Source organism: Elgaria multicarinata, chromosome 1, assembly GCF_023053635.1.
Source record: "Elgaria multicarinata webbii isolate HBS135686 ecotype San Diego chromosome 1, rElgMul1.1.pri, whole genome shotgun sequence".
Classification (NCBI taxonomy): Eukaryota; Metazoa; Chordata; class Lepidosauria; order Squamata; family Anguidae; genus Elgaria; species Elgaria multicarinata.
The window spans coordinates 17,930,281-17,957,587 of NC_086171.1; the positions used below are offsets into that span (position 1 = coordinate 17,930,281).

The 27,307-nt window shown below is 39.0% G+C and overlaps 1 protein-coding gene across 1 annotated transcript; it reads left to right on the forward strand.

Annotated features, from left to right (window-relative positions):
• The first annotated feature begins 2,335 nt into the window (after window positions 1-2,335).
• Window positions 2,336-26,980, forward strand: SP4 (Sp4 transcription factor). The gene is made up of 6 exons (XM_063123712.1): window positions 2,336-2,664; window positions 3,257-3,348; window positions 3,763-5,296; window positions 20,909-21,140; window positions 21,299-21,498; window positions 23,230-26,980. The coding sequence occupies exons 1-6, from the start codon at window positions 2,658-2,660 to the stop codon at window positions 23,475-23,477; spliced, it is 2,313 nt and encodes a 770-aa protein (XP_062979782.1). The 5' UTR covers window positions 2,336-2,657; the 3' UTR covers window positions 23,478-26,980.
• Window positions 26,981-27,307: the final 327 nt, after the last annotated feature.

A 27,307-nucleotide genomic window follows, 5' to 3' on the forward strand; every position in this document is an offset into this window, starting at 1 on the left:
TAACACTTTGAAATGAACACAGAAAACAATTGGCAACCAATGCAGGTCTTTCAGGACAGGTGTAATATGACTGTGATTCTCTTAGCAGCCTAGATGCCTAATTTTGCATCAATTGAAGCTTTCAGGGGTTCTTCAGGGGTAGAACACATTGCAATAAACTAAACATGATGTAACCAAGGCATGGATAAGTACTGACAAGTCAGACTGTTTCAGGAAAGTTTGCCGCTGACGCACCAAGCATAATTGTGCAAATGCGCTCCTTACCGCCACCTGATGTTCCAGGGACAGCATAGGATCAAGGAGCACTCTCGAAATATAGACCTGATCCTTTGGAGGAGTGCAACACCTTCCAGAATAGGATGAATTCCAGTCCTCAAGTCAGGCTTTCTACTGAGCAACACCTCTGTCTTGTCTGGGTTTAACTTCAGCTTGTTCATCCAGCTCATTATCAAACCCAGAGACCGTTTAAGGGTTTCAACTGCTTCCTTGGTGTTAGGTGACAAAGAGCAATAGAGTTGGGTGTCATCAGCCCTCTACTACAAAGCTCTGAGTGACTGCTGCCAGCAGTTTCATGTAGATATTTAAAAAGAAAGGGGGAAGAGTTTGTAGCCACAAGCTAAGCACCCCAGCCTCACCCCTAGACAGGTTTGAATCTTCAGGCAGCCCAAGCATACCTAGCAAGTAGTAGAATGACAAGAAAGCCCATCCACCAAAGAGTAACCCCAGGTAACAGACAAAGACAGATTGCAATTTTAATTGTGACAACCCCCTCCCACAAACAGCTGCATTCCAGATTTTTAAAATATCAGCTCTCCCCTATTATACTTTCACACTTTCCAGATCAAAGTATAATAGGTACTTTGATCTGGAACAAAGGAACAGAACTCAAATATGGAACTAAAGAGATGAAGGCCAGAATACCTACTACAAACTTGCTGAAGGCCTTTTCTCTAGTTTTGGAGGTTATTTTGTGTGGGAGAACCAGGTTCTACCAAACTGCAATCCTGTCACTTATATGTTGCCATTTTTAGTAATTATTGACTATCAATTACTATGAACATATGGTTTGAATTTATTTCATATCTGCTGTCCTCTCTGGGTTTGGATCTAGCAAACTGCTATATGTGAACAGAAAGAATATTCCAGGTATTTCAGTAATTCAAATAATCAACTTGTAGAGCAAGTGGGCAACTTCTCACTATTTCTTGCCTTTAGGTTTAAAAGAAAAGGAAACTGAGTTTATTTTGATTTTGGCAACTTTGGCTTTAGATGCCACTGGAAAATGATAGTCTACTCTCTACAGGGGTGAGCAACTTGTGGTGCTCCAGATGTTTGACCTGGTGAAGAATTATGGAAGTTGCAGGTCAAACATCTGGAGGGCCACAAGTTGCTCAGAGAGTAGACTAACGTTTTCCAGTGGCACCTAAAGCCAAAGTCGTCAAAATAGAATCGGGGTCTTTTATTTTGAACATGAACCAAATCTGTTGCTGATCAGAATAAATGATGAAGCATCATTATCGGGAACTATTCGTGTCCTCACTTGGGATATTTAAGTAACCTAACTAAAGTAGTACCTGGCCTGCGTTGCGCAGACGCAGGCTCTATTCTACACTACAAATCCCAGCATGCAGTGCGCCTTACTAAATCCAACCGCAAACAGGGGTTTAAAAACACACACCCTGAATTTGCAGATACATGCCCTTCTAGCGGGGGGCAGCTGTCTCCCTTCCGAGTCCTACAGAGGCAGCAAACAGGCGGACAAAGTTGGCTTTAAAAAGTCTGTCCCGACCAATTAGAGTTCGAGACCTTCCTTCAAACGGGTGAGGCGCCAGTAGCTGGGGAGCGGCTGCGGCATCGCATCCTTCCCGCGCTGTCAGTTACAGGCGCGCGAATTGGTTCGCGCTTCTCTCTCCTTCCTATTTCATTTGTCGCCGGGTTCTCTGTGGCTTGTCAATCAGCGTCTCAACAGCTTCACCGCACGCTTTCGGGTAGAGAGAGGGGCGGGCGGAAAGCACAAGTCCACCTTCGCCCCGCCTTTGATCCCGCCTCCGCTTTCCTTTTGCTGTCAAGTGGGCGGAGGGGAAGGAAGCTACCCACCCACAACGACAGTTAGTCAGGCTTCTTTCCTTCCCTCGCGCCGCCCTGGCCACGCCCACCTCCTCCTTTTGCTCCCCCCCCTTTCCTGCTCGCGCTGCTGTGGTTTCTGTCTGTAGGCCGGCCGGCCTGTTTCAAGGCGAGGGCCTGGCTTACGCGGAACTCGCGCCGCCTTCGCCCCGCCTCCTCCTCCCGCTCCCCCGCCCCTTCCTTCCCTTCAGGCCAGCTGCTGCTAGCTTCGGTTCCCTCCTCAGTGGGTGTCAGCCTGGGCCTCGCAGGGCCCCGCCCTCCTCCATCCCCAGCTCGCTCTCTCCTCTCCCCCCCACCCTTTCCTCTGGCTCCAAGTTGTCAATCAGGGGCCGGGGCTGAGGCAGGCGGCGGCAGCGGGCGGAGAGACGGGCAGCTACGCCACAGCCCAGCGGCAGCCATTCGTGGAAAAATAGGCCGACCTGCTCCTCCCAGCTCCGGCAGCGACCGGCCTTCTCCCCGCCGCTGCCCCCAGCACCCCGCCCTCCGTCCCTCCCCTCCTCCTCGAGCCGCGCCTCAGCGGGCGTTAATGCGGGATGAGCGGTACGTAGCCCACACCTTCCTCCGTCCCCTCCTTCCCGCCCCCGCCGCCCCCTCTCTGCTGCGCCTTCCCGCCCTGCCTTCCCCCATTTCTTCCGAGCCCCCCTCTTTCTCCCCTCCCTCTGACCCTCCTCCTTTCCTCCCTCTTCCATTCCCTCTTTCTTTCCTAGTCCTCCCTCCTGTGCACATCCATCCCTCCTTCGTTTCTGTTTCCTCCCATTTTCCCCTCCCTTGCGCCTCCCTCCTCCTGCCCCTAAAGCATCCTGGGCCACTCAGTAGCCGTAGATGCTTTAGGGGCAGGAGGAGGAGGAGAGTTGTGGGTGGATTTCCCCCCCTCCGCCTTACAGGCTCCGAGACCAGAAACCAATCAAACCTCCCCTTTCTGGGTGTTCACTGGCCAGCCCCCGTAGGCAGGGTTTCAAACCACGTTTCTTAGGTTTCCCTTTTCTGCAATACTCATGTGGACAGTGGCTTTCAGACAGGAGGAGGAGTTGGGCAGGGAGCCGGTGAGAATGCTCTCACAGGTTACTTTTTGTACAAATAAAAGAGGATAACAATGCTTAATGGGTTTGGGTGTTTTGATTTTTTTTTTCAGATCAAAAGAAGGAGGAAGCTATGGCCTCAGAGGGAGAAAAATCTCCTGAGGCTGAAAACAACAATAAGAAAAGCAAAACTGGAGCCTCTCAGGTAAAATATGTAGGAAAATGGGGGAGTTCCCTATATAAAAACTGGCTCAGTCATTTTCAGGTCGAGAGATATTGCTGTGCGGCTTAGTGAACAAGATCAAATCATTATTGCCTGGACATATTTGGGGAAGGGTTTTCTTGTATTCATCAAAAACTTTACTGTGAAGGCCTGTGGAAGTTTCAGTGGAGGAAGAAATTCTTGGTTGGAGTGATTAAAGTTAACTTTAATTAAATTAAATTCTTGGTTGGAGTAATTAAAGTTAACTTCTTTGGATGTTTGATAATACACTAGATGGTAAGCTATCCATGGCCATGTGTATAGTATCTTGTTTCCTAGCAATCTTTAATATTCCTGCTACTGCTTTGTAGTTCACAAGTTCTATTTATCTCTTGACATGCACTATGTTTCTGTTAGGATTCCCAACCTTCACCTCTGGCTCTGCTGGCAGCAACTTGCAGCAAAATAGGGACTCCTGGTGAAAATCAAGCAACTGGACAACAGATTATCATAGATCCGAGTCAAGGTTTGGTGCAGCTTCAAAATCAACCACAACAATTAGAATTAGTAACAACTCAGCTTGCTGGAAATGCTTGGCAGCTTGTTGCTGCTGCTCCTGCTTCAAAAGAGAACAACATCCAACAAGCATCTTCTGTTGCTTCAAGTGCAGCAAGTCCCTCTAGCAGCAACAACGGAAATGCATCCCCTTCAAAAACAAAACCAAGCAATTCTTCTGGAGTAACTCCAGGACAGTTTCAAGTCATACAAGTACAGAATCCAGGTGGTAGTGTTCAGTACCAAGTGATTCCACAGATTCAGACAACGGAAGGTCAACAAATTCAAATAAATCCTGCTAATGCCACAGCTCTGCAAGATTTACAGGGTCAAATTCAGCTCATCCCTGCAGGGAATAATCAAGCTATTATTACAACTACAAATAGGACAGCCTCTGGGAATATTATTGCTCAGAACTTGGCAAATCAAACAGTGCCAGTCCAGATTAGGCCCGGTGTTTCTATTCCACTGCAGCTACCTATTGCTGGTACTCAGGCACAAGTTGTAACATCACTGCCTATAAACATTGGGGGAGTGACTCTAGCATTACCAGTAATAAATGTTGCTGCTGGTAGTAGTTCTGGACAGGTCACTCAGTCCACTGATAGTGGAGTTTCCAATGGAAATCAGCTGCTATCAGCACCTGTCACAACGGCTTCTGTTAGTACTTTGCCAGATTCTCCTTCCTCTACCACTTGCACAACTACTGCCTCCACATCGCTAACAAGCAGTGAAACTTTAGTAAGCACTGCAGAAACTGGCCAGTATGCAAGCACAGCAAACAGTTCTGAGCCTAGTAATGAAGAAACTCAAACAACCACGTCAGAAACAGAAGCTCAGAACTCTAATCAGCTTCAATCTAATGGATTGCAAAATGTGCAAGATCAGTCAAATTCGCTGCAGCAGGTACAAATAGTAGGTCAACCTATTTTACAACAGATACAGATCCAACAGCCACAGCAGCAGATCATTCAGGCTATTTCTCCACAGTCTTTTCAGCTTCAATCAGGACAAACTATTCAGACCATTCAGCAGCAGTCTTTGCAAAATGTTCAGCTACAAGCAATGAGTCCTACTCAAGTGCTCATAAGAGCACCAACTTTAACTCCATCAGGGCAGATCAGTTGGCAGACAGTGCAGGTCCAAAATCTTCAAAGCCTTTCAAATCTCCAGGTTCAAAATGCTGGGTTACCCCAACAACTAACAATTACCCCTGTATCTTCAAGTGGTGGCACCATAGCTCAGATTGCACCAGTAGCTGTTGCTGGCACACCAATAACGCTAAATGCTGCTCAGATTGCTTCAGTGCCTAATCTTCAGACAGTAAGTGTAGCCAACTTGAGTGCTGCAGGTGTTCAAGTGCAAGGAGTTCCAGTCACCATTACAAGTGTTGCAGGTAAGTGCTCTATAAAATATAATTAAGGCCTATTAACAAAATTATAGACTGCCCAGCAACTGCTGATCCTTTTTAGCTTAAATGATGGCCTTCAAAAATGGCTTTTTGGGTGGTGCAGAGGCCTATGGCAAAATAGGGGAGCAAGGAAAGGCCCAATGTGCAGAACATCTCAAATGATCTTTAGGGTTCCTATTATTAAGTATTAATAGAAAGTCTTCACAGGTTACCATGGTATAAATTAATGTTGCAGTAAAGTGTCTGTTTTGAACTTGGTCTATGTTCACCTTCATGCTTTTCACCAAAATGTATGGCTGGTAACTGCTAACAATTCTCATGATTTTAGCCATTACTTGTGAATTGATGAAGAAATAAGCACTTAATTCAAGTCACTACTTAAAAGTCTTGATTCCAGACCCAAACCTAGAACATGAATATACCATGCAGTTAAACAGTGATGTAATAACGTGCTGTCTGAATTTATGTTATATCTAATACTGTTCTAATTCTGTTCAGAAGCCAGAAATTCACTATACAAACTAATGGTTAATTTCAATATCTAAGGAAAAGTTGCAGACTTTTTAAAAACTTTCAGAAACTGAACATAAAATACTTTAGAAGTTGCAAAACCCAAATGTTGAAAAGCAACATTAGTTAGAATTGTACATGGTGTGTAAGATCATATCTATTGTAACTGATAGAATGTTGATATTTTACAGTCTTAATGAAGAATAATTCTAGTTAATGAGAGATTATTAAAATTAAAAATCTTTGTCAAAATGGGACACTAGCATACGGTTGGTACCCATTTCTAAGGTGGTAAATATATGACGATCAAAAACGTATGGAAGATGAACATTTCCTTTCCCTGCAGCGTACATCATTAAGAGTTCTTTGTAGAAACGGTTGACATAAAATTAGCACTTGTTTTCCCAGTGTGAGTGGAATGGACATTCAGATGTAACGCTCACTCACTCCTTGCATTTCCCTTCCTTCATATGTGCTAATACAAAACAGCCTCTGAGGTTTAGTGGCAAATAGTGATATCTATATATATAAAACGCTTAGGTATGTTTCCGTACAGGCTTCAGCTGATACAGGTTGCTAAGCCCCTCGCCCGACTCCTCTGGGCTTTCCAAGGTAATCCTACACCCCATTCTGCCTCTTTGCTTCCCCCCCCCCCACGAAGGGGGCAGCGCCACGGTCCGGAGCATGAGCGAGGCCCTTGGTGGCTGGGTGGGAGGCTGCTTGCCTGCTGTGAGCCGAGGCCCCGGTCTAATCTCATGCAAGCTGAGCGGGCGGCCCAAGGCTGACAGGAACTCCGGGGAGAGGGGGACACCTGCCCCCCAACCTCCCTGCCCCCAGGTCTGCCAGACGGCACTGTATTGGCGACTTCCAAGCAGCCTGCGCCCCTGCGATGATATTTAATGAATAAACTTTAAGATATGCTACAACGGCGTATGTTACGCCAGGTACAGCTAGTGGGACAGAAAATTTCCTAAAACAGGAAAAAAATCCATTTCATAAATTCACTCATAAAAATGAATGTATGCCAATTGTAAATACAATATTAGGCAAGCTTGGCAGTTTCAAAGTTGCAATTAATGATTTTCATCTGATTATCTTTAGCAAGTATGTGAGAGAATACATATATCATTGAAATACATAAATGTGTCAGAGTGAAATGGAACTAATAAAAAAAAAGACAGTGAAACTGAAGGTATCCCAGTAACCATAATGGAAGAAAGTTGAACACTGTTGAAGTAGATGAGTGGTTATTTGCATATCAGGCACATTTCTTTGGGTTGCTAAGTTTAATTAGTGTGTCAATAGTTTCAGTACCTTGGTTCCCCCTCCCCTTAAATTTAAACATTGTAAGGGAACTGCATGCTATTGTCTTTACATTTTTACAAGTATTTCAATAAAAAAAATCTACATATAACAGTTAAATGTGCTTTAATTTTTCCGACTTTGATATTGCAGGGAAAATACTTGCGGTGTATTGGGACAAAACATTAAAATGGTGTACTTTTTAAAACTTTGTTTACTAAAATACAAGTAAAATAAACGTGCTAAATTAGTTCTTTAGGGCAGGAGTGGGCAACATGTAGGCCAGAACATTTGGTGGGCTACACCTCTCATCAGCTCTAGCCAGCATACCAATGGTGAGGAAAGATGGGAGTTGTAGACCAAAAGGTCTGGAAGAGCACTCATGCAATAGGCCATCAGAACTTTTTCTTATGTAAATTTATTTTTTCCTATGTAAATAACCTTAACTTGCATTGGGACTTTTTCCAGAAAACCCATGTCATTGGTGACAACCATAGTTTGTTGTTTTTGTCTGAATATAGCAAGCCACAGCTTGTTTACAAACCATAATTTGGACATTTCTAATCACCATGAGGGAGGAACATGGGAAAGAAGAAGTGCATGAGTCCAAAGCTGATGCCATTGTTTACTGTCACATCTTAAATGCTTTCTCTGTGTGCTAGCATCTTTCATATAGATGAGATTGCCCCTTGAGCTCTGATATAGTTAAGTCTCTGTGACCTATGTTACACTGCTGCAACCTGTCAGAGTAAATATCTTGCTAAATTCCTATAAAGGGCTGAAGGCTAATTGGTGGTGGTGGTTGAATCTTTTCCTTTCCCCTACTTCTTCCTGAAATTCCTTCTTCCCAGATGTTTTTCCCCCCTAATGGGGCTGGAACTCCCACTGAGAAGGAAATGGGAAGAAGCAATTTTGAGGGGAAATGCATGGGATAGGGAAAAGGTTCAACAACTCATTCCTGTTTTATAAGAGTGAGAATAACTCACATTCTGCTCCTGTCATGTGTAGCTTGCCCTACAGTTACAATTGCAAAACCTATGAGAACTGACTTTCTCATCTCTCCTGTCCTTAAGTTAGTGGTTGTATTGATTTGATATCTCACTGAATATCAACTGTTCACATTGTAGCAAACAAGATATCATTTTCTCAATCACAATCTTTACACTTTCTGGAGCCTTTACTCTATCCTAATTGTGCAGCATAGCAGTAAGCAAATAGTGAGTGTCTTCCCAGTGTACGAAGTGGAATCTATGCAGAAGATTTACCGAGATAAAGAGATATCGCGCACACAACCTCACACAAAAACATGAAATGAAACATAAGACACATACTTAAGTAATTTTAAACTATCAATAGCCAAAGTAATTTTAAACTACCAATAGCTAAAGCATTCTACACCTTCCTACTTTCACATTAAACAACATATCTATAGCAATATGAAGCCCACATCAGAAATGTGTACCTGTAATGCTCTGTATTCATCAGTCCAAATTTTTCATGTAAAAAGTAAATAGTTCAACGTTTATGTTTCTCTACCTTCATGGAGAGAGGTGAACAAATTCTGCTAATTTAACCATTGAGGAAATGAATCTCATTTTATCCATCCGTTCCTTTAAAGAATGAATGTAGACTAATCTCCATTTAGCAGCTTCCATTATGTCATCTAACTAATTCTGCACTGTTGAAAGATTTTCTATCAGTTTCATATGCTCATTTCTTACATCATTAAAATATCCAAGGAAGATGTACATAGGATTCATAGGTAAAGGATATCTAATAATTCTCTTTAAATGGGTTATAACTTTTTTATAGGTTCACCATGTGTAAAGCAAGTCTACATTGTTTCCCCCCCACACACTCATTTCCAAGAAGCATTGCTAACATTAGCTATATCTTTGCTAGGTTTTTTGCTATCATATACCAATAATATAAACATTTAAAGAAAATGTATCTTAACGCATAAGGACATTTTAACGCTCCCCTTTCTAAAGCAACAGCAACAAAAATCTCTTAAATAAGTAGGAAATTAGCATAACAGTGAGAAGGCTGGATTAGAACTTTTCTCCATATCTTGCTAGTTCTCTACTTGCATGGAATATGCTGTTTTTACATGTGTAGCATTAACAAAACCTGGTATCATCATTGTAGTCTGAAGTGACACAGTCTATTCATACCCCTTTAGAAGTCTACCATCTCATTCTCTTGCATGTTTAGAATAGGCCTAAAACTACCTGATCTCTCATTGCATTTTGCCATTTATTGCTCACATAGGCTCTTATTCTGTATTCTTTCATCCCCTGCTCAGTCTGCAATGTTTATATTACACATTCTAATAAAAGGGCTAATTATACTTGGTTGAGTGGTGACTCAAGCTACTCAAATCAGTTGATTGGAAGAGATTCAACATCATCTCCTTATGCACTTCAATCTTCAACCAGAAATTATTTAATACCAAGGAGAAGTAGCTGAAGAATGTGGTTAATTCCCATGCTCTATTCAGCATTTCTGCTCAGTGTAATTGTTCATTCTGTTTCAGCAACTGATATAGCCAAACCTTTTGAGATATGACCTCTTTACCTAATTTTAGTTCCTCTTCCTCTCCCATCTATAATTCCTGTGAGAACTTTTTTTCCAGGAAAAGAAATGGGGGGGGGGGGGATTAAAAAATAAGCAATATTTATTTGTTTAGTGCTCTTTACTGATCTAAAGTCACTTTGTTGCTTTAGGACAACCTTCTCCAACCTGGTTCCCTACAGGTATTTTGGACTTAACTCCCATCAACCACAGGTGGCATGGCCAATGGGCACTATAGTCCAAAAATCTGGAGGGCACCAGATTGTGGAAAGCTACTTTAGGAATATAAAGCAACCTTTAATATAACAAACATGATAATTTTATGGGCAAAACAACTTTTACATACCATGTTTTAGATTACTATTTTATGTCTGACCCAGAGGGAACTTCAGCAATTAGTCCCTGAAACATCTGAACCATCCTAGAAGCCAGAAGAAGCGGAAAGAACTGGAGGCAGAGGAAGTCTGGTGTACTGCATCTATTCTTGTTTGTGGGGAAGCTTAGGGAAACTTTTTAAATCTGATGGCACCAGTCAAGAGTCTTATAGCTGAGGCAGTATTTCTTAGCAGTAAGGGGTCTAATTGAGAACTTCATTAAAAACATTGGCAGCGAGTTCCATAGACCCAAGCTCAATATTTTTTGTTTTGTTTTAAAGAAACATAGGTGGGATAACCACTATGCTGGTCCATCACATCTCATGACAGTAGTGAGATAACCTACAGTGGTGGGGTTTTTTTTTTCATATGTGTGTTTTAGATTAATATTACATTAATTGACTGCTACAGCATCTAACCAGAACAAGCCCAGAAACACAGGACTCTGTAGAAGAATGTACATTTCTTCCATACTATGTTATGACTCTACTCACATGTTGGGAAACTGATCTGGAGCATCCCTAAATGTCTGTCAGTAAAGCACACATTAGAATAATATTAATAAGTAGTGGAAGAAGTAACTATGCTGAGAATCTTACAGATAGGATTAACAAAACATTTCCCCCCCCCCCATGGTGTCATTCTTTTCAGACACTTTACATCTCTAAGTCTTATTACATCATTTAACAAATCATTTTGGGGGAATAAAGACTTTGGCCATAGCTAGGCCTAAGTTTTATCCCTGGATCGTCCAAGGGTCAAACCTGTTCATCTAGGTGACACACAGGGGATCCAGTGCTCAGGCAGGGGTGAACCCTGGATGATCCCAGGATAAACCTTAGGTCTAGCTGTGGCCTTTGTCTTAAATTTTTACAAAAACTTTCATAATCTAAGGCTGTTCCAGTTTTGGGGGCTTTCACATCTCTAGCTGTATTCAAAGGCATCTGGACAACATGAGCATGAGGAAAGCTGACTATACACATTTAAGCAAGTTTTTTAGGAAGCTTTTTTCTTCTAGGTAAATTAAGAGTAGGCGAAGTTGCTTTGCAATTAACCTGTTGTATGTAAAAATTTGTATATATACTTCTTTGCCTTGTTGCCTCTCTTGTAGCCAGTGCTGATGCTTACTTGCATGACCATTTTGCTGCCCATGTATTAGGCAGAATCACCATATGGCTGTTCTTCCATTTCATAATGGTCATGTAAATCTGCTGTGATTCAGCCTATCGCAAGTTATCGCAAGTTGAAGTGAAAAGTAAGGTACCTGCTTATTTTACATGTCAGTTCTAATGACACTAAGAGAGATTACTTCCTCAGACTAAGTGCACTAAGAAGCTAACTAAATGTTATATGCTGCTGCATTTGAGAGTGTAGTTGAGTTTTCTGTCTTAGTCAATGCTCACGAAAGTGGAGAAATAGAATTTGAGAATATTTGGTCAATATTATCCTTGCTAAAAATGTAGGGGAAGTGTTGATTAGCTTTCGCGTGACATAAATGCTTGCCCTCAAGTGTTCCCTTCCTTTTCTTTTTTAAACCAAAGATAATACCTGTGTTAGTCCATAGCAGAAAGAGCTGAGCAAATTCTATGGCACCTTTAGGAACTAAGCAGTTTATTCCAGCACTACATGCATAATCTCTAATGATCAGGCTTCAGCTTACATAGAGTATCAGTCCTTAGGGTTGAAATCTCCCCCTTTCTGTTTTCCTGATCTAAATCTACCTTACAGACTGTTGGCCAAAGATACATACATATATTACCAGTTGAACTGAATACAATATCTATGGAAAGCTAAGAGATTGCAAATAAAGCTTAGTCATTGAGTTCTGCCAACCAGACTGAATATGTATCTTATAAGATAGGATTCAAAGTCAATGCTTTGCTGCTATTCCCAGAATCCAAGCATTTCCCTAGTTCATTCAACTGATGTAGTTGCAGTCATTGATGCTTTTGAGGGTTGCTGCTTTTCAATGTATGCACAGATGGACTGCTCATCAGTACTGGACTTGCTATAACAAAATGCATTTCTGTTGCCATCACTGCTGACTTTCAGTATTGATGTTCACCTTAAATTCCCCCTCATGGTTTAAACTTAAAATAAGTTTGGATTCAGGATCTCCCTGATTTTGGGGGATCCCCTCTCCCTACACACCACAGTTATCCCATTCAGCAAGGTCCCTGGCTCTCTGTAACCTTTTCAAGGGGCTATCATTGGTAGGACGGGTTAGGGCAGCGGTTCTCAACCTGTGGGTCGGGACCCCTTCGGGGGTCGAATGACCCTTTCACAGGGGTCGCCTAAGACCATCAGAAAACACATATTTCTGATGGTCTTAGGAAACTGTATTGACTGAACTATGTCATGTATCATCTTTTGTATTATTAAAGCTATTGTTATGTATTATTTTCATTAGCAAACCATCCCATGACAATGGATCGTGTAGAGAAGAACGAAAGTAATTTTATGGTTGGGGGTCACCACAACATGAGGAACTGTATTAAAGGGTCGCGGCATTAGGAAGGTTGAGAACCACTGGGTTAGGGGCATTGGCTTCCACCAGTCCAATTGCACATACATGAATCTGGATCCACCTGTCCTATGACTCCAGCTACTCCTTTCCATATATGACTTTATTCTCCAATGTTACCTGTTTTATGCAAAGGCTTTTCATCTCAGAGCTTTGAGGCTATGGAAAGTAGCGCATCTATTTCATCTGAGTCAAGCTATGATCAGACTATAGATCCTTAAACAGTGCTCTAGAACGTGCAAGCAGCTTATGGAGAAGGAGATCTCCACAATAGGATAATAACATTGTCCAATGTTATGTAAGAAGATTGAAATGCCTGAAGAGTAGTTTACCTGCATCTGGTAATTAAACAATCCAATTCCTCAGAACAAGGGTGCCAAATTTGGATTATGTGTTGGCTTTAGTGTTGTGTCATGCTTTTCACAAAGTCTTAAGAACAGCTGTTACATTAGTCCTGGTATTCTGTTCCCATAGTTGCCAACCAGATGCCTATGAGAAGCCTGCAAGCTGTACATTAGCGCAATAGCATCCTCCTGCTCATATTCCCCAGGCATGCTAACTCTGATACTGGAAGGAATATATAGCCATCATGACTAGTAGCCATTGGTAGCCTTACCCTCCATGAATTTATCTAATCCCCATTTAAAGCCATCCATGTTGGTGGCCATCACTACTACTTGTGGTAGTGAATTACATTGTTTAACTGTATTGTGTGAAGTACATCTTGAATTTTCTGGGTTCTAGTACTATGAGATAGGATGAAAAATATCTTCCGATCCACTTTTTTCAAATTATGCATAACTTTATACATGTGTTATGGATTGTTCCAGAACCTTGATCATTTTAGTTGGTCTTCTCTGCACCTTTTTGCAGCTCTACAATATCTTTTTTTTTTAAGATACAGTGACCAAAACTGTGTACAGTATTCCAAATGTGGTTGCACTATAGATTTATATAAATGCACTATGATACTGGCAGTTTTAGGCCTTAGCTAGACCTAAGGATTATCCCAGGCAAATGGAGGGGTCGTCCCTGCCTGCTCCCGGGATACCCTATGTGTCATTTGGATCCCAGGATATAGGCCTGGTCTAGCCATGGCCTTAGTTTCAATTCCTCCTAATGACTCCCCAAATGAAATTTGCATTTTCACAGCCTCTACACACTGGGTCGACATTTTCATTGAGTTATCCAAATTCTTTTACTGGTCAGTCATTGTGAATATTTGGTCAGTCTTCTAATGTCACAGTCTCTTAGTAGTGATCAAGTCACTAACTTGTGCACTCACACCTTTGGTAATGCACAGCACAGATACTTGTTTAGCCTGACTGCAAGACACACACCATTAATTTCTTTGTTCTTTTGATCTAGTAGGAAATAAGTTTTCTCTTCCATCCTATCATACGATCTATTATGGGGCAAGGGGGTTAATTTAGGCTGGATTGATGTAGAATCTTTGCCCATTAGTGTATTATACAAACACACTGGCTCAATTTGCATGTCACTTTAAGCCAGGAATTCTGGTTTATTAAATGACAGTGTGCATGTGCTGATGCGCTCAGCCCATTTGCTCCGTGTTTGCTGCTCATGCGAGCAGGTAAACAAACTAATTTTGGGTAGCATAGTGTTATGTCCGAAACAAGCCAGAATTTATAAATCAACAAAAAATCATGGGTTAAAGGTGGGTTCAATAAAGCATAATTCCAGGTTTGGGCATAACACTAAACTATCCATGCCCTATAGCTTGTACACTTTATAATTTAATAAGACAGGATTTCTGGCTTAAAGTGATATATGATGTCCACAGCGTTTTTGTTTTGTTGACATGCTGTCCAAGAAAAAAACTTGTTTTAAGTCTTGGCGTTTAAAGAATCTCTCAAAATATATTTCATCAATGTATCACCTTTAAACAGCATACCAACAGATACTGATTTCAAGTTACTAGAGAGGTCTGATTTAAATATGCAGAGAGTACCATTTTAGATTGCAAGTGGAAGATTGTGTATTTATAGGCTTCCCCATTAAAAGAAATAATTGTATATAGAAAACTAGTGCATTGAGGATGAGCCCAGTCTAAAATTCTCTCCCTAACAAGCTAACTTTTCATTGCAGATGCAGAATATTAAGATATGCTATCTCTTACCTGCACTGTGAAGTGTTATAAGGCAAGTTGCAACATAGTATGTGCTATTTCTGTATATTTGAGTTGACAAAACAATCTCTATAGGCATTTAAACTATGGGATGGCATACTTAGATCTCTAGGCTTTTAACCTATTGTCTGCACAGTGTCCAACTTGCGTAGGCTCTGACCATAGATCACACAGATAGTGCCTATGTACATTATGATATATGCGTATAGGCCTTGATGCAGATGGGACCTCAAATGTATGGTGATGGCTGGTGCGGCCAGCCAGTGCAATCCCAACCCTTTCACAAATTCATAGTAATCCATTTACAAAGTAATGAAGTGTATGCTTCCATCCCTCATTCAGTTTATGCCTGTTTTCAGGAAATATCAATTTAGGTCAGTCTTATTTGTAAAAACACAAGTCCTTCAATTCAATTATACCCAAGACATTAATGATGCATTCTAGAAAGGAAATACTCAAATCAGTCTAAAACACATATTTTAAAAATTGCTCTTAGAATGTAATCCTATGTCTACTCATCAATAAGTCCCATTAAATTCAATAGGGGTTACTTCCAGGTAAGTGCGTATTACAGCCTAAGTCACATAGTCCTGGCTATCTAAATTAAGCAAAATAAAAAAAAATGTTTTGCCATTTCTAGCATTGAATTAAAGCTTCCTAGTTAGCTCCATTAGCTGTGTGTTACTTTTTTGTAGTAGAGGTTGTGATGCAGTTGCATGGCATGTTTTGAGGAAAGAATTGATCCACAGCTACAGGAAACACAATTTCTTGGAAGTTAATTCCACCAAGATACTAATTCCAAGTAAGATTATTTAGGATTAGGCAGACTGGAGCAATGTTTTATACAATTATATCTAATGGTGTTGAAAGGTTTCTCTTTTTGAAGGATCCATATCTTCCTAATAGTTATCTGCACAGTCCAAATTGAAGTATTCTAATTCCAGCTTGGTTTGCAGTTGTAAAATTTGTTCCAGCTTCCTTAAATTGATCTTCACCAACAAGCCATATATCTTTCCTTTAATCCCACAGTAAGCTTTGTGCCCAGGACATATTTCTTTGAAAATGCCATGGTCTTAAAGGATCATAAATACTCACCAGAAAGTAAAGTAATCTCTAGATGATCCATTTTAAACCAAGGACTGTTTCATAAATTATTTGAGGCCTTACATCCCCAGTTTTGTCCTCAAGGAAAAACACTTCTCAGTCAGTCTTACTAACTAGAATTGTAAAAAATAAACCAGAATGACAACTCATTCTTTCTTCAAAAAGCAGTACTAGTAATGACAAAAACTGAGAATAATTGCACCTTTCCTTTAACTGCAAGTAGGAATGCAGGCACTTGAAACAGTGCCCTCCATCTATTGTGTTTTGTTGCCTTTGGATATCATTCTCTGCCAGACCTACTTCTGACTGATAGAGCAGTAGTGCCGATGAACCTCCTTGCTTATATTGCCTGTTTGAATCTACAAAAACAGTGGAAGTTGACAAGTACACACAGTACATGGTCTACATTCAGTTCAGCAGGACTTAAGTTGTATAAGCATGTTCCATATTGACTAAAACCAATATATTTATGAATATATTTTAGTAATAGATGTTACTTGTGTCTTGCTTCTGAAAATTGAAAACAGTTCCATGGATGAAGGAGAGCACAGGAAAGTAAGTTGATCTTAGGGCAGCTTAGGGTGACAGATGGGGAAGCAAAGGTCACAGTCAGGAATATTTTGTAAAATAAAAGGGAAATTAAGATAGAATAAGATTAGAAAAAGGAATTTGGGTTGGATATGGAAGGGAGGGAAAAACACTATAGGGATTTGTGGAGGTTTGTGATATAGTTTGAACAACAAAGACATGAATAATTTTGGAAGAAGAGTTCTGCACAGAAATGAGAGATAAAAGATGTGGGTGAGAAGACAGGGCCCGATAGAAGACAGTTGCTCTAGTTAAGGTAAGAGGTTATCAAATCATGGACCAGAGTTTTAGCCAAGGAGATGTAAAAGAAAGTTTTTTGTTTTGTAGTTTATTGTTGTTTTTTGTAATACACATGCAAAGGCATTTGAATTAATTTACCTATGGGATCTGTTGCATTGTGTCAGATGCCTGCAGACACCATTTTTCATGGCTTCCAGCTTGCTGTGCAAACTCAGCAGGAGCTTATTGAGAATTAGGCAACCCTTAAATAATCCATGGCTTGTTTTAGGGTTATTTGATGGTTGTCTAACCTCAAGCACTTCTGCCACCTGGGTTCACACAACACAACCAGCCATGGGAAGCCAACCCAAAGGACCTTTGGCGCCATGCAAAAATGGTGTCTCCCCACCACCCCCAGCATAACATGACAGCCCTGTGGGTAAGTTAACCTACTGAGCTGTTGTGTTGAGTGAACCAAGTTACTATAGAAATATCAGATTCTTCAGTCTTGTTCTATGGGTAAAATAAAATTTGAAAAATCTTGTTAGAATACTACCAATATGTAAAGTTTTGAATTCCAGAACTAGTATGCTATGGGGAAAAGTAGTTATCACTCTGTTCTGCTTAGTCTTCCTCATTATTTAATATCAAGGAAATTTGGAATAACACATGTAGTAAATGCCTTAATCAAATTTGGACAAGGGCCTCTGAATCCTTTCTTGTATTTTGAAATGTGTCAAAAATTGCACCAGAACACACATGTGCGAGCAACACACAAGCCTTTACTGAAGTTGATTCAGCATCTTGGACTCTAGCCTTTATCATCTTCAAGCTTATTTCATTTATTATATTTGTGTCCTGCTCAATGGCCAAAACTCTCTGGATGGCTTATAAAGATTAAAACCCTAAAATATAATATAATATAAAGCCAGTTAAATAAAAAAATATAACAATTTTGAACAACAATAAATGCCAGGTCCTGTTAAAACCCATTTCATATTCTATCAAATGCCTGAGAGTACAGGATAGTCTTAGCCTGGTGCTGAAACTCCGACAACGTTGGGGAGAACATTTCACAGTGGGGAGGGGAGAACACCATTGTGAAGGTCTTCATATTGCCATCCTCCAAGGCCCCCTTGGAGGAAGGCCTTGGATGATTATCATAGTACGCAAGTAGGTTCATACCAGTAGAGGCCTTCCATTAGGTTTTGTGGTCCTGAGCCATGTAAGGCTCTATAGATAAAAACTAACACCTTGAATTGTGCTAGGAGCTATTCAGGCAGCAAGTGCAAGCAGGCCAGAATCAGTGCTATATGTTCAGACCACCTGATCCCTGCTGTCAATATGGCTGCCACATCTTACACAAGCTGCAGTTTCAAACCTGTAATTTCAAATCTGCAGTAATGGAATGGCCCTTCCATTGTAACCTTACATTCAGCACAAACACTCCAGTTTCTCTCCTCTGGCAAGACCATTTTATGAGCATGTTTTAAAGAAGGAAGAGGGCAAGCAAATTCCTTTTCACTTCCATTGGAGACTTTGATTTCTTTAGTACAGAGACAAGCAATTCTTAAGACTGCACATGGTTCTTATTCATTTGTAATTTCAGGCCATTAACACTAGGTTACTAGTCTGGTCAGAAACATTCCCCTTAGTGCTCCTTGCTTCCTTGAGTTGCAAGAAGTTCCAAGGGCAGGTCCATTAACATGCTATTTGCCTGACAAATGGTATGACCGGACCAGTAACAATTTAATGAAACCAGAATGACATAAAAGTTGACATCCAAGAGTATGTCGAAAGTTGTGCAAACTTAAAACATTTACTCCAAAACCAAGAAATGATCAGCACATACATCTAGGAACATAACTTTTGGAGAAAGCCTTAGCAGTAGATTTCATATCCACAGATTGTCCACAGATGATATAGAGGTTGCCATTGTACCAGCCTTTGGGTTGAAATATGTTAAGTCTTCTGAGTAGGAAAGGGAACTAATGTGTTGACCCATTGTTTCAGGAACACTTGTCAGATCTTAAGTGGTTTTCCCCCCTAGTGAGCATTTCTGCTTCTACAAGGAAGGAGTAGGTGATGCTATTGGCCAAGGCATTGGAGAGGTGTGACAAAGTTGAACCTAGAGTTGTTAATATTTAAAATGTTGCATACTGACAGTAACATTGCTGATCTTTTCAGGATTTCTAAAAGTAGCTGAAGATATGGGAGGGAAAGGTATTTACATGTCAGACAGTCTCTAGAATACTGGAGATGATTTAAAAAAGGTGCCAGCAGTGTAATAGGTTATTGTTTAGTTACTTTATTTCAAATTCCTTGGAGGCTCACATAGCACAGGGAAGTTCTGCATGTTATAAGGGCTGCTCTAAGGTAGCATGCTTTGTTGTGGTCATTAACTTTCTCCAAAGAAGCTAGAGGACCTGTGACAGAAGAGTCACAGAACAGAAAAGGAAAGAAAAAACTAATTCCGGTATATAATTCTTGGATGACAGTAAAAATTCTTTAATGATAGTAATTACTGTTTTTCGTCCTATTGAAACTGTACTCTGGATAATAAAATATTGAGGTTACTAATATGGGCAAGATCTGTGTCAGCCAAGAGTTAAAAGAGCAAACACACAAATATTCCAAATCTAGGGCGAAGGATTGGTTGCTATTTCAATCTCTTGGATAGCAACCTATGAACTGGGATTTGATGAACCCAACACAAACGTGGATCAGTACCTCTTAGTAGAGATGTTGAGGCTGATAGTGGGTTTTTGTTTTTGTTTTTAAACCTTCTGTTATGAACTGTTTTCTCTTTAGAATGATGAGTGAATGCTTTAAGGCAAGCTTTTAAATATTATTTTAGCTGTCCTTTTACTCCCTCAAAATGCTTTCTAATAAACTTCTAATAAGATAATCTACAGTATTAGGCCAGTTACAAATTCTGCATACTCTAGAAATATGCAATGCTCAAATCTCTCACTTCTAATTTTTCAATTTTATGCAACAAGTGTTAGAAAATCTATATGCTAACAGCAATATCCAACTGTGTCATTTCACTAGTGGAAATAATGTTGTGCTAACAGAAATGATGTTGCATTAGCAGAAACGAAGTTGCAAACTATGTGCAAGAGGAAAATCCAACAGAAGTTATGGGTTGGATACATTAGGACTCTTGCACTGGTGTCCCAAGACTGCTGGCAGTGGTGCACACATACCCCTGCCAGCCACAATGTAACGGATATGCTCGCTTCTGGAAAGAACAGGTTGTGCCCATTACAGAAACAAGAGCTTCCGTTCCTTTCAGGGCTTGACCTCAGAAGCACTACATCACAGCCACAAATGGCAGGGGCCAACTGTGCGCACCCCACTGCTGGTGCACCTGGGACACCAACTCAGCGGTCTTATTTGATCCAACCCTATGTTTGTGCAAGCATGGTTGATCAAGCATAATGCACAACCACTTGTACAACGAAAAGATTCAGCAGAGATCTGCTAGAACTATTCGAGTTTGTGGAATAATATCATTGATACTGCCCTCAATCAAGAAACAAGCTGAAATGCCACAGAAGTTTGCCACATTTAGTCTTTTGAACGAATGGGATAAAAATGAAAATTCAGCATCAGAAACTGACTAGAGAAAGAATTTTGAGGGAGTAGTCTTTATTGTTTAAATGACATTGGTTTCCTGTGGCCATCTTTATTTAGTTATTCAGGATGCTAACTTCATGTGTGATGATGAAACACTTTGAAGAGTTCAATAAATTGTATCTAAAGTTATGTAATTTAAAGTGACTTTCAACATTGTTAAATTTATAAAGGCCAGTTGAACAGCAACAGTTATGGGCAAATACAACCAGTTTTATGTCCACATTTTTATTTATTTTTTCCTATGCAGTCATACCCATTTTTGGCAGCAAGCTCTTCCCACAATGGTTTCACTGCACAATGTGGGAACAACTGCAGCCAAGACAGCAGCGTGCCACCTCTGATAAGGAATTCAGCAATTTTGTAAGCACACAATTTCTCCCTCACTATTTGCAATTAGCGCAGTATATTTCTGAGGGTTTTAGTGGTTTCCTTTTTAATATAAATGATTCTGGGTTTAATAAGCTTGGGGGGATGGCGCCTCCTGCCCCACAGTATTATGCATATGAGAGAAATTTTCTTCAACTTATAAACTAAACAGATTTTTTAAAAGAAAATACATTGTGACCTTACTTTGATAAATTGTAGAAGTTAAAGTTTTTCATATTTTACAGGTCAACAACAAGGACAGGATGGAGGAGTGAAAGTGCAGCAAGCCACAATAGCTCCGGTAACTGTAGCAGTAGGAGGCATTGCTAATGCGGCGATTGGTGCTGTTAGTCCTGATCAGATAACTCAGGTGCAGTTGCAACAAGCCCAGCAAGCTTCTGATCAAGAAGTGCAGCCCGGCAAAAGGTTAAGAAGAGTTGCTTGCTCATGCCCTAATTGCAGAGAAGGAGAAGGAAGGTAATTGTCGTAATAGCTGTAAACGATCAGGCTTTTGGGGGCCAACTGTGATTCTTTTGCTGTTGCATTCCTGTTATTTTTATTTTATTTTATTTTATTGCTTTATACTGAGGTCTTGTGGTAAATTGTACTTTAACTGTTAGTGTTTTTTTTTATAGAAGCAGTAATGAACCAGGAAAAAAGAAACAGCATATTTGCCATATTGAAGGCTGTGGAAAAGTATACGGGAAAACATCTCATCTCCGAGCTCACCTTCGCTGGCATACTGGAGAACGGCCATTTGTATGCAATTGGATCTTCTGTGGAAAAAGATTTACAAGGAGTGATGAATTGCAAAGACACAGGCGAACCCATACAGGTGAGTGAATAGGATGTATAAAGGTTTTAAAGGTAAAGTTTATTTTATATTTTAAAAAACACTTTAGTGTACTTCAAAAAGTTCTAAATTTTAAATAAACATAGAACCTTGCTTGAGCAGAAAAGTGAGAGATTGGTTATTCCAAGAACTTGAAGTGTAGTGTAAAAAAAAAAAAAACACCTTTCCCACAAACAAACAGAATCGTAATTGGCATTTGTGAGTGAAACTTATTACTATTGAAAGTTTTAGGCAAACGTGGTATTTTGACTTATGCAATTTTCATGAAGTTTTGACACATAGCCATTGCAATAAAGTAACAGTTTATTTTAACAAAAGCAACAGAGGCAGCAATACTTACATGTAAACAAACAATACATTTATATGAAGGATGCATTTGTGTAGATTATTTTCCTTTTGAAATAATTCACAAGAAAAACTGGCAAAGATTCCCAGATTCTACTCTGTTTTGGGAAAGTTTGCTAATACTTCCTTTGAGGAGGTTGGGTATCAAACAATACATTCAGATTTTTCAAAACTCAAGCATTGTGTAAGATTTTATATACCCAATCTTATAGATGAGATAAAGATCCAACACCAGCTTTTGGATTTTTCCTTTGCAGTGACATATTGGTTTCATGTGGTTAACTTCATGCAGATTTATTCGGATGGAAGCCCCTTTGAGTTCAATGGGACTTACTCCCAAGTATATAGAATTGCGACCTCAGGTGCTATCCACTATATTACTTATTGTGGATGATGATACTCTTCTGAAGTGTTCTATAGGTTGTATTCAACATTAAACAACATCCATCCGTGCAATGGCTTTCCTGCCTGCTCTTTCCCACTGCAATCTCTTTCACCTGCCAGAGAGCCTCCAGAGGGTTAGCATACTCTCAGAATGGCTTGGAATGTAGTGGGGGGCTGGGCTGCAATAGGATGGGGGAATTGCTGGAAATTGTGTGGAGTGATTTCACAAGGAACTTCCCATTTAAGCTGCTTCCAGTTTGTAACCTGAAAAGATAGCAGCTAGCTAATAATTGTCCAATATAACTTACTGTGTTAGGTACTCTCTGGCCACTCTGTGATAGGTTACTCACATTTGTCATGTTAGGTACTCCAGTGGACAATTCCAAGTTACTTTTTAAAACACATATGCTCACACATATCTTAAGACACCATGGAAACCTCATATAAGGAGGGTTATTGAATCTGTTCAGAAGATGTGCATTCAGCGATACATTGAAAGCTAGATGAGAGAATGCACATATCTACTGTGGAAAAAGTCACATGTTAGGCTACTTACATGGGATTTGAATTGGTCATAATATAAAGAACCATAAATCTCCCAGGAAGCTCATATAGGAATATTTGCTACAGACAGTGTATGTTGGATCCTGATTACATTAATCACACTTTAAATACATTTAAATTAGAGGTTGCAATCTATGTTCCATAGATTTCAGTGGGACTAAAGCTTGACTAATAGGATCCAACCCATTGCCAGTATTAGCAATGTAAACTAAACATAGATGTATGTTTCACTAAATAGTCACATAAATACATTCATGTTTATTATGGTATCTTCAAAATAATAAAAAGATTTCTAAAATTATTATACTTTAGCAAGACCAAATAGAAAGACAAGATAACCAGTTGAAATCACTGAGACTGATTGTAGCCAGTTAATTATTAAATGATGTTAATATAAAATGTAATATTATTTTTCAATAGGTGAGAAAAGATTTGAATGCCCAGAGTGTTCTAAAAGATTTATGCGAAGTGACCATCTCTCCAAGCATGTCAAAACCCATCAGAACAAGAAGGGTGGGGGAACAGCCCTTGCAATAGTTACCTCAGGTGAATTGGACTCTTCAGTTACTGAGGTTCTTGGATCTCCAAGGATTGTCACGGTTGCAGCCATTTCTCAAGATTCAAACCCAGCAACCCCTAATGTTTCGACAAACATGGAGGAATTCTGAAGAAAGATTATACAAATGCCTAGAGCTGCACTTAAGTTTACATACCTTTCAAGATACGGAAGTGGGCTGGTAAAAGTGTATTACAGAGCAGGAAATCATGTATTCAGTCTTGATTTCTGTAAGTATTCCAAGTTGGAGGATTAGCACAGGAAGTGTACATTGTACAACAAGACAACATTTTCAAAAATGAAAACTGAGCCAGTTGACAAAGATATAAATTATGGATAAAGCAGATGAGGAAAATATTGCTTCCACACTGTACTAATTTATGTAGTTCTATATCATGCAATGGAATTTTAATTGGATTTTTTCTTCTCTTTTAACATTATGTAAAAGTTTGTTGTAGCAACAAACGATACGAATATGCAACAGGATGGCTGTTGGTTAGGTTTTTTTTTCTCATGGAAGTCTCTATTTTCATGGGAATTCTCTTTGTCCAAAAGGCACAATAAAATGCATAATAGTCTAGTGAAGATGTGAAAAACTTTTCTTTCTTTTCAGGTTGTGAAACATACTGAATTTGGCCATCTTTGCTCATTTTTAAAACTAGTTCAGATGGCAGCATGTTAAGTGGGTCTGAGGTGCATCTCAGATAATTTTGGCCACTACATTATAGTAGTGTGTATAATGACAATCAGTAAACACAGATCATTCTCTTTCTAGGAGAAGTAAGAGATCTATAGAGCGAGTGTATACTGTAGCAAATATTGAATCTTAGAAATATATTGACATAAGATTTTAATTAACTTCTATGTAAAATGAAATATTGCAACAAATATGAAAAGTCCTATACTTTACTCATCCCATTTCAAGACATAGGTTATCTGTTGCTAAACCTTGGTTAATTTCATTTGCAAAGCTTATAATTTAAATATTTCAATTTTATTAGAATACTTGGAAATGGTAGGAAGTAGAATGTTGCAGAACTTACCTACCACTGTCAACCTTGTCAATATCAAATATTGTGGTCAATGTACTGAATTCTTTAGACTTTGACATAACAGCCAAAGAAAAGGATGAATAACTTCAACCAAAAGTGTAACTGTAAATTAATATATTACCTACCCTTCCTTTTGAAAAATAATGGCCGGAATCCAAAGAGCTACTTTTGGCTTTCCGTAGGGTTTCAGCACACTCAGTAGGATTTTTTTCCTCTTGTTTCTCTTTGAACAGCCCATGTGCCATATAACAAATTCCTTTTGAAAGTCCCCTTAGTGTCAAAAATGGTATGCTATGTACTATAGGGGGCTGCTATTTGAGAAACTCAAGCCAAGTCCCTTTGGATGTGTGGACCTAGCTGCAAGGGATTTTGGATCCTGGTAAAATCTAACATTTCCTCCCCTCTGTATTTAAATAGGCCAGAAACGTATAATTTTAAAGAATGTTTATTCAATCAGTAATTTTGATTTTGCAGAAACAAGGCCTATTAGAAAAATATAGTGTGTGTTTTTACCTTGACATAAGAACATAAGTGATTATGTTCTCAATACATGTTTCATTAATACAGCACATTTTTAAAAAGTAAAAGAACACCAGTTTATTTTATGTCAGATCTAGCTGTTGTTAGTGGCAACTAAGTTATCCTTCAGAACTTCTGGCACTCAATAGGATTGTATGGATAGGGATGCACATGCATATCAGCTAGTCCTGTGAAAGGCTTTTTCTGAATCCAGTTCTCACTAGATAGAGGCATCAGTGTAAATTTAGTACACAGTAGAAATATGGCCAAATATACTTTGTATTTTTAAACATTTCCCATTGGCATAAATATTTTACAAATCTTACAAGTTGAAAGGTATTTCATGACTGCCTGTTTTTTACATTTTTTACACCAAAATATTTTGGTGATTTAACTTAAAAGTTCAGTGCAGGAAGTTAACTCTTTTCCTTTTAAAAAGTTATAATTTCTTTCGGGAGCTGTTTGAGATGAAACAAATACTTTTATATCCTTATACATTTTGTGACATTGCATTGATTTTTAAAGACAAGGAGCTACAGATAGTTGTTTGTACTGTGTACACTTTAGGGATGCCCTGTGTAGTGAAATGTGTAGCTGAAAGGCTTTCATACTTTCAGCTTACATACATAGCAAAGAAAACAATTTTACACTGTAGTTAATGAATTTAAAGTTTCTTAAACCTTTTGTAGACATTTAACATTCTAAATTTTATTTGGGTTTTTGTATATTTTAGTTAAAACATTTTCAACTGATATATCTGGCTTTAACTCATCAGAATCAATTAGATGATATGTTTAATACCGATGGCCATTAGGTAATACTAATTATTTTCTGTTGCAAATGAACTGCAACATCAAATATATATTTTATCATTATGCTTCACAATCAGTGCTCTAAAAACGTAGTTAAGCAAATAAAATCTCCTAATAGGATCATGTTAACTTAGAAGTAAAGATTTTTTGTAAACTGAAGGTAAGAGTACTCTGCACAGCTGTTAAATATTCTTTTTTGCACACATGTGTGCAGATGTGAAATGGAAATTATTTTAAATCTGCAGCAAAATCCCTATTACAAGTGTATCAAAATCTGGTTGGTATCACAATCTAATGTAGATTAAACTGTGTAAGCAGGTGCACTTACTCCTGGAATTAAAAACATTTTGATAGTCTGTTCTGCATACTATTCTGAGTCCACTTTTCAGTCTTAGAAGGATCGTAAATTTCAGTGTCCTTTATTTGACTCAGTGGGATATAACTGTTGTATGTAATGGGGCACAGATGTGCAGTAGTAGCTTGTTCAATGGCATTTCACTGTTCATTCCCTTTGCTGCCATTATAAATTTTTTGCTTTACTGTACTTATCAGTGCAAAGTGTATTTATCATGGTAGAACTCCAGTGTTGAAATAGGGTTTTTTCTTTCTTTCAATATACTTTCTTGGAATAAGGTTGTGTATGTGTTTCCTGATTACATTAGAAATCGGTGTTATGTCATTATTTATCACACTGTTTCATGAGAGAAGTAATAAAAGTGTGTAATTTAGGAGAAAAGGTTTTTGTTAAACTTAGGTAAGCATGATGTTTGTTGGGTCCTATTTTTCAATTTTATAACTGTTTTATTGCAACAATATTTGTATTTAAGTCTCCATTTCTAATGCCTTGTGATTTTTTTATGCATGTCACTAAATTGTCATCCCACAAAAATTGGTGTCCCGCATAGGGTGTTAAATCTACATAATGATTTTGAAACAGAGAAATAGTTGGTGGTAAAATTGTAAATGTTTTGCAGAAAACCTTATAAAAAGTTTTGTAGTAATATTTCACTTGTAAATTTTTTGTAATAAAAAGAAAAAAGGATAAAAAGCAACACCCATTCTAGAACCTACAAGTTCTGCCAGCAAAGCCTCTAAGGCATTAATTTTTACTATGCTAATTTGTATAAATTTTGTGTGGTTTTTGTGGATTTGGAACTAAAACTGTGTAGACGTTGTTGCCTGCAATGACATTTTGCAAGTAACCTATTAAAATTCTCTTGAGTTTAAATGTATGTTTATTTAAAAACTTGTATTTCTTTTTAAAAACTTAATATATACATTCATGTGCTTATATATTCAGTTAAAATATTTGATTCACGTTTCCACTGAAACTGATCACTCAAGCATGCTTACCAAATAACATTTAAAATATCAGAATGTCAATATGTGGCTGCAATCCTAAACAGACTTGCTGGGGAGTAAGTCCTATTGAACAAAGTTGTTGGTTTTTGGGGGGGTAAATATGTATAGGGTTGTGCTGTAGAAGCACAATACAGTTCAGCGGCAGCAAAGTACAGTCTTAAATAAAATCAGCAGACATACAACTCCACTTCTACCAG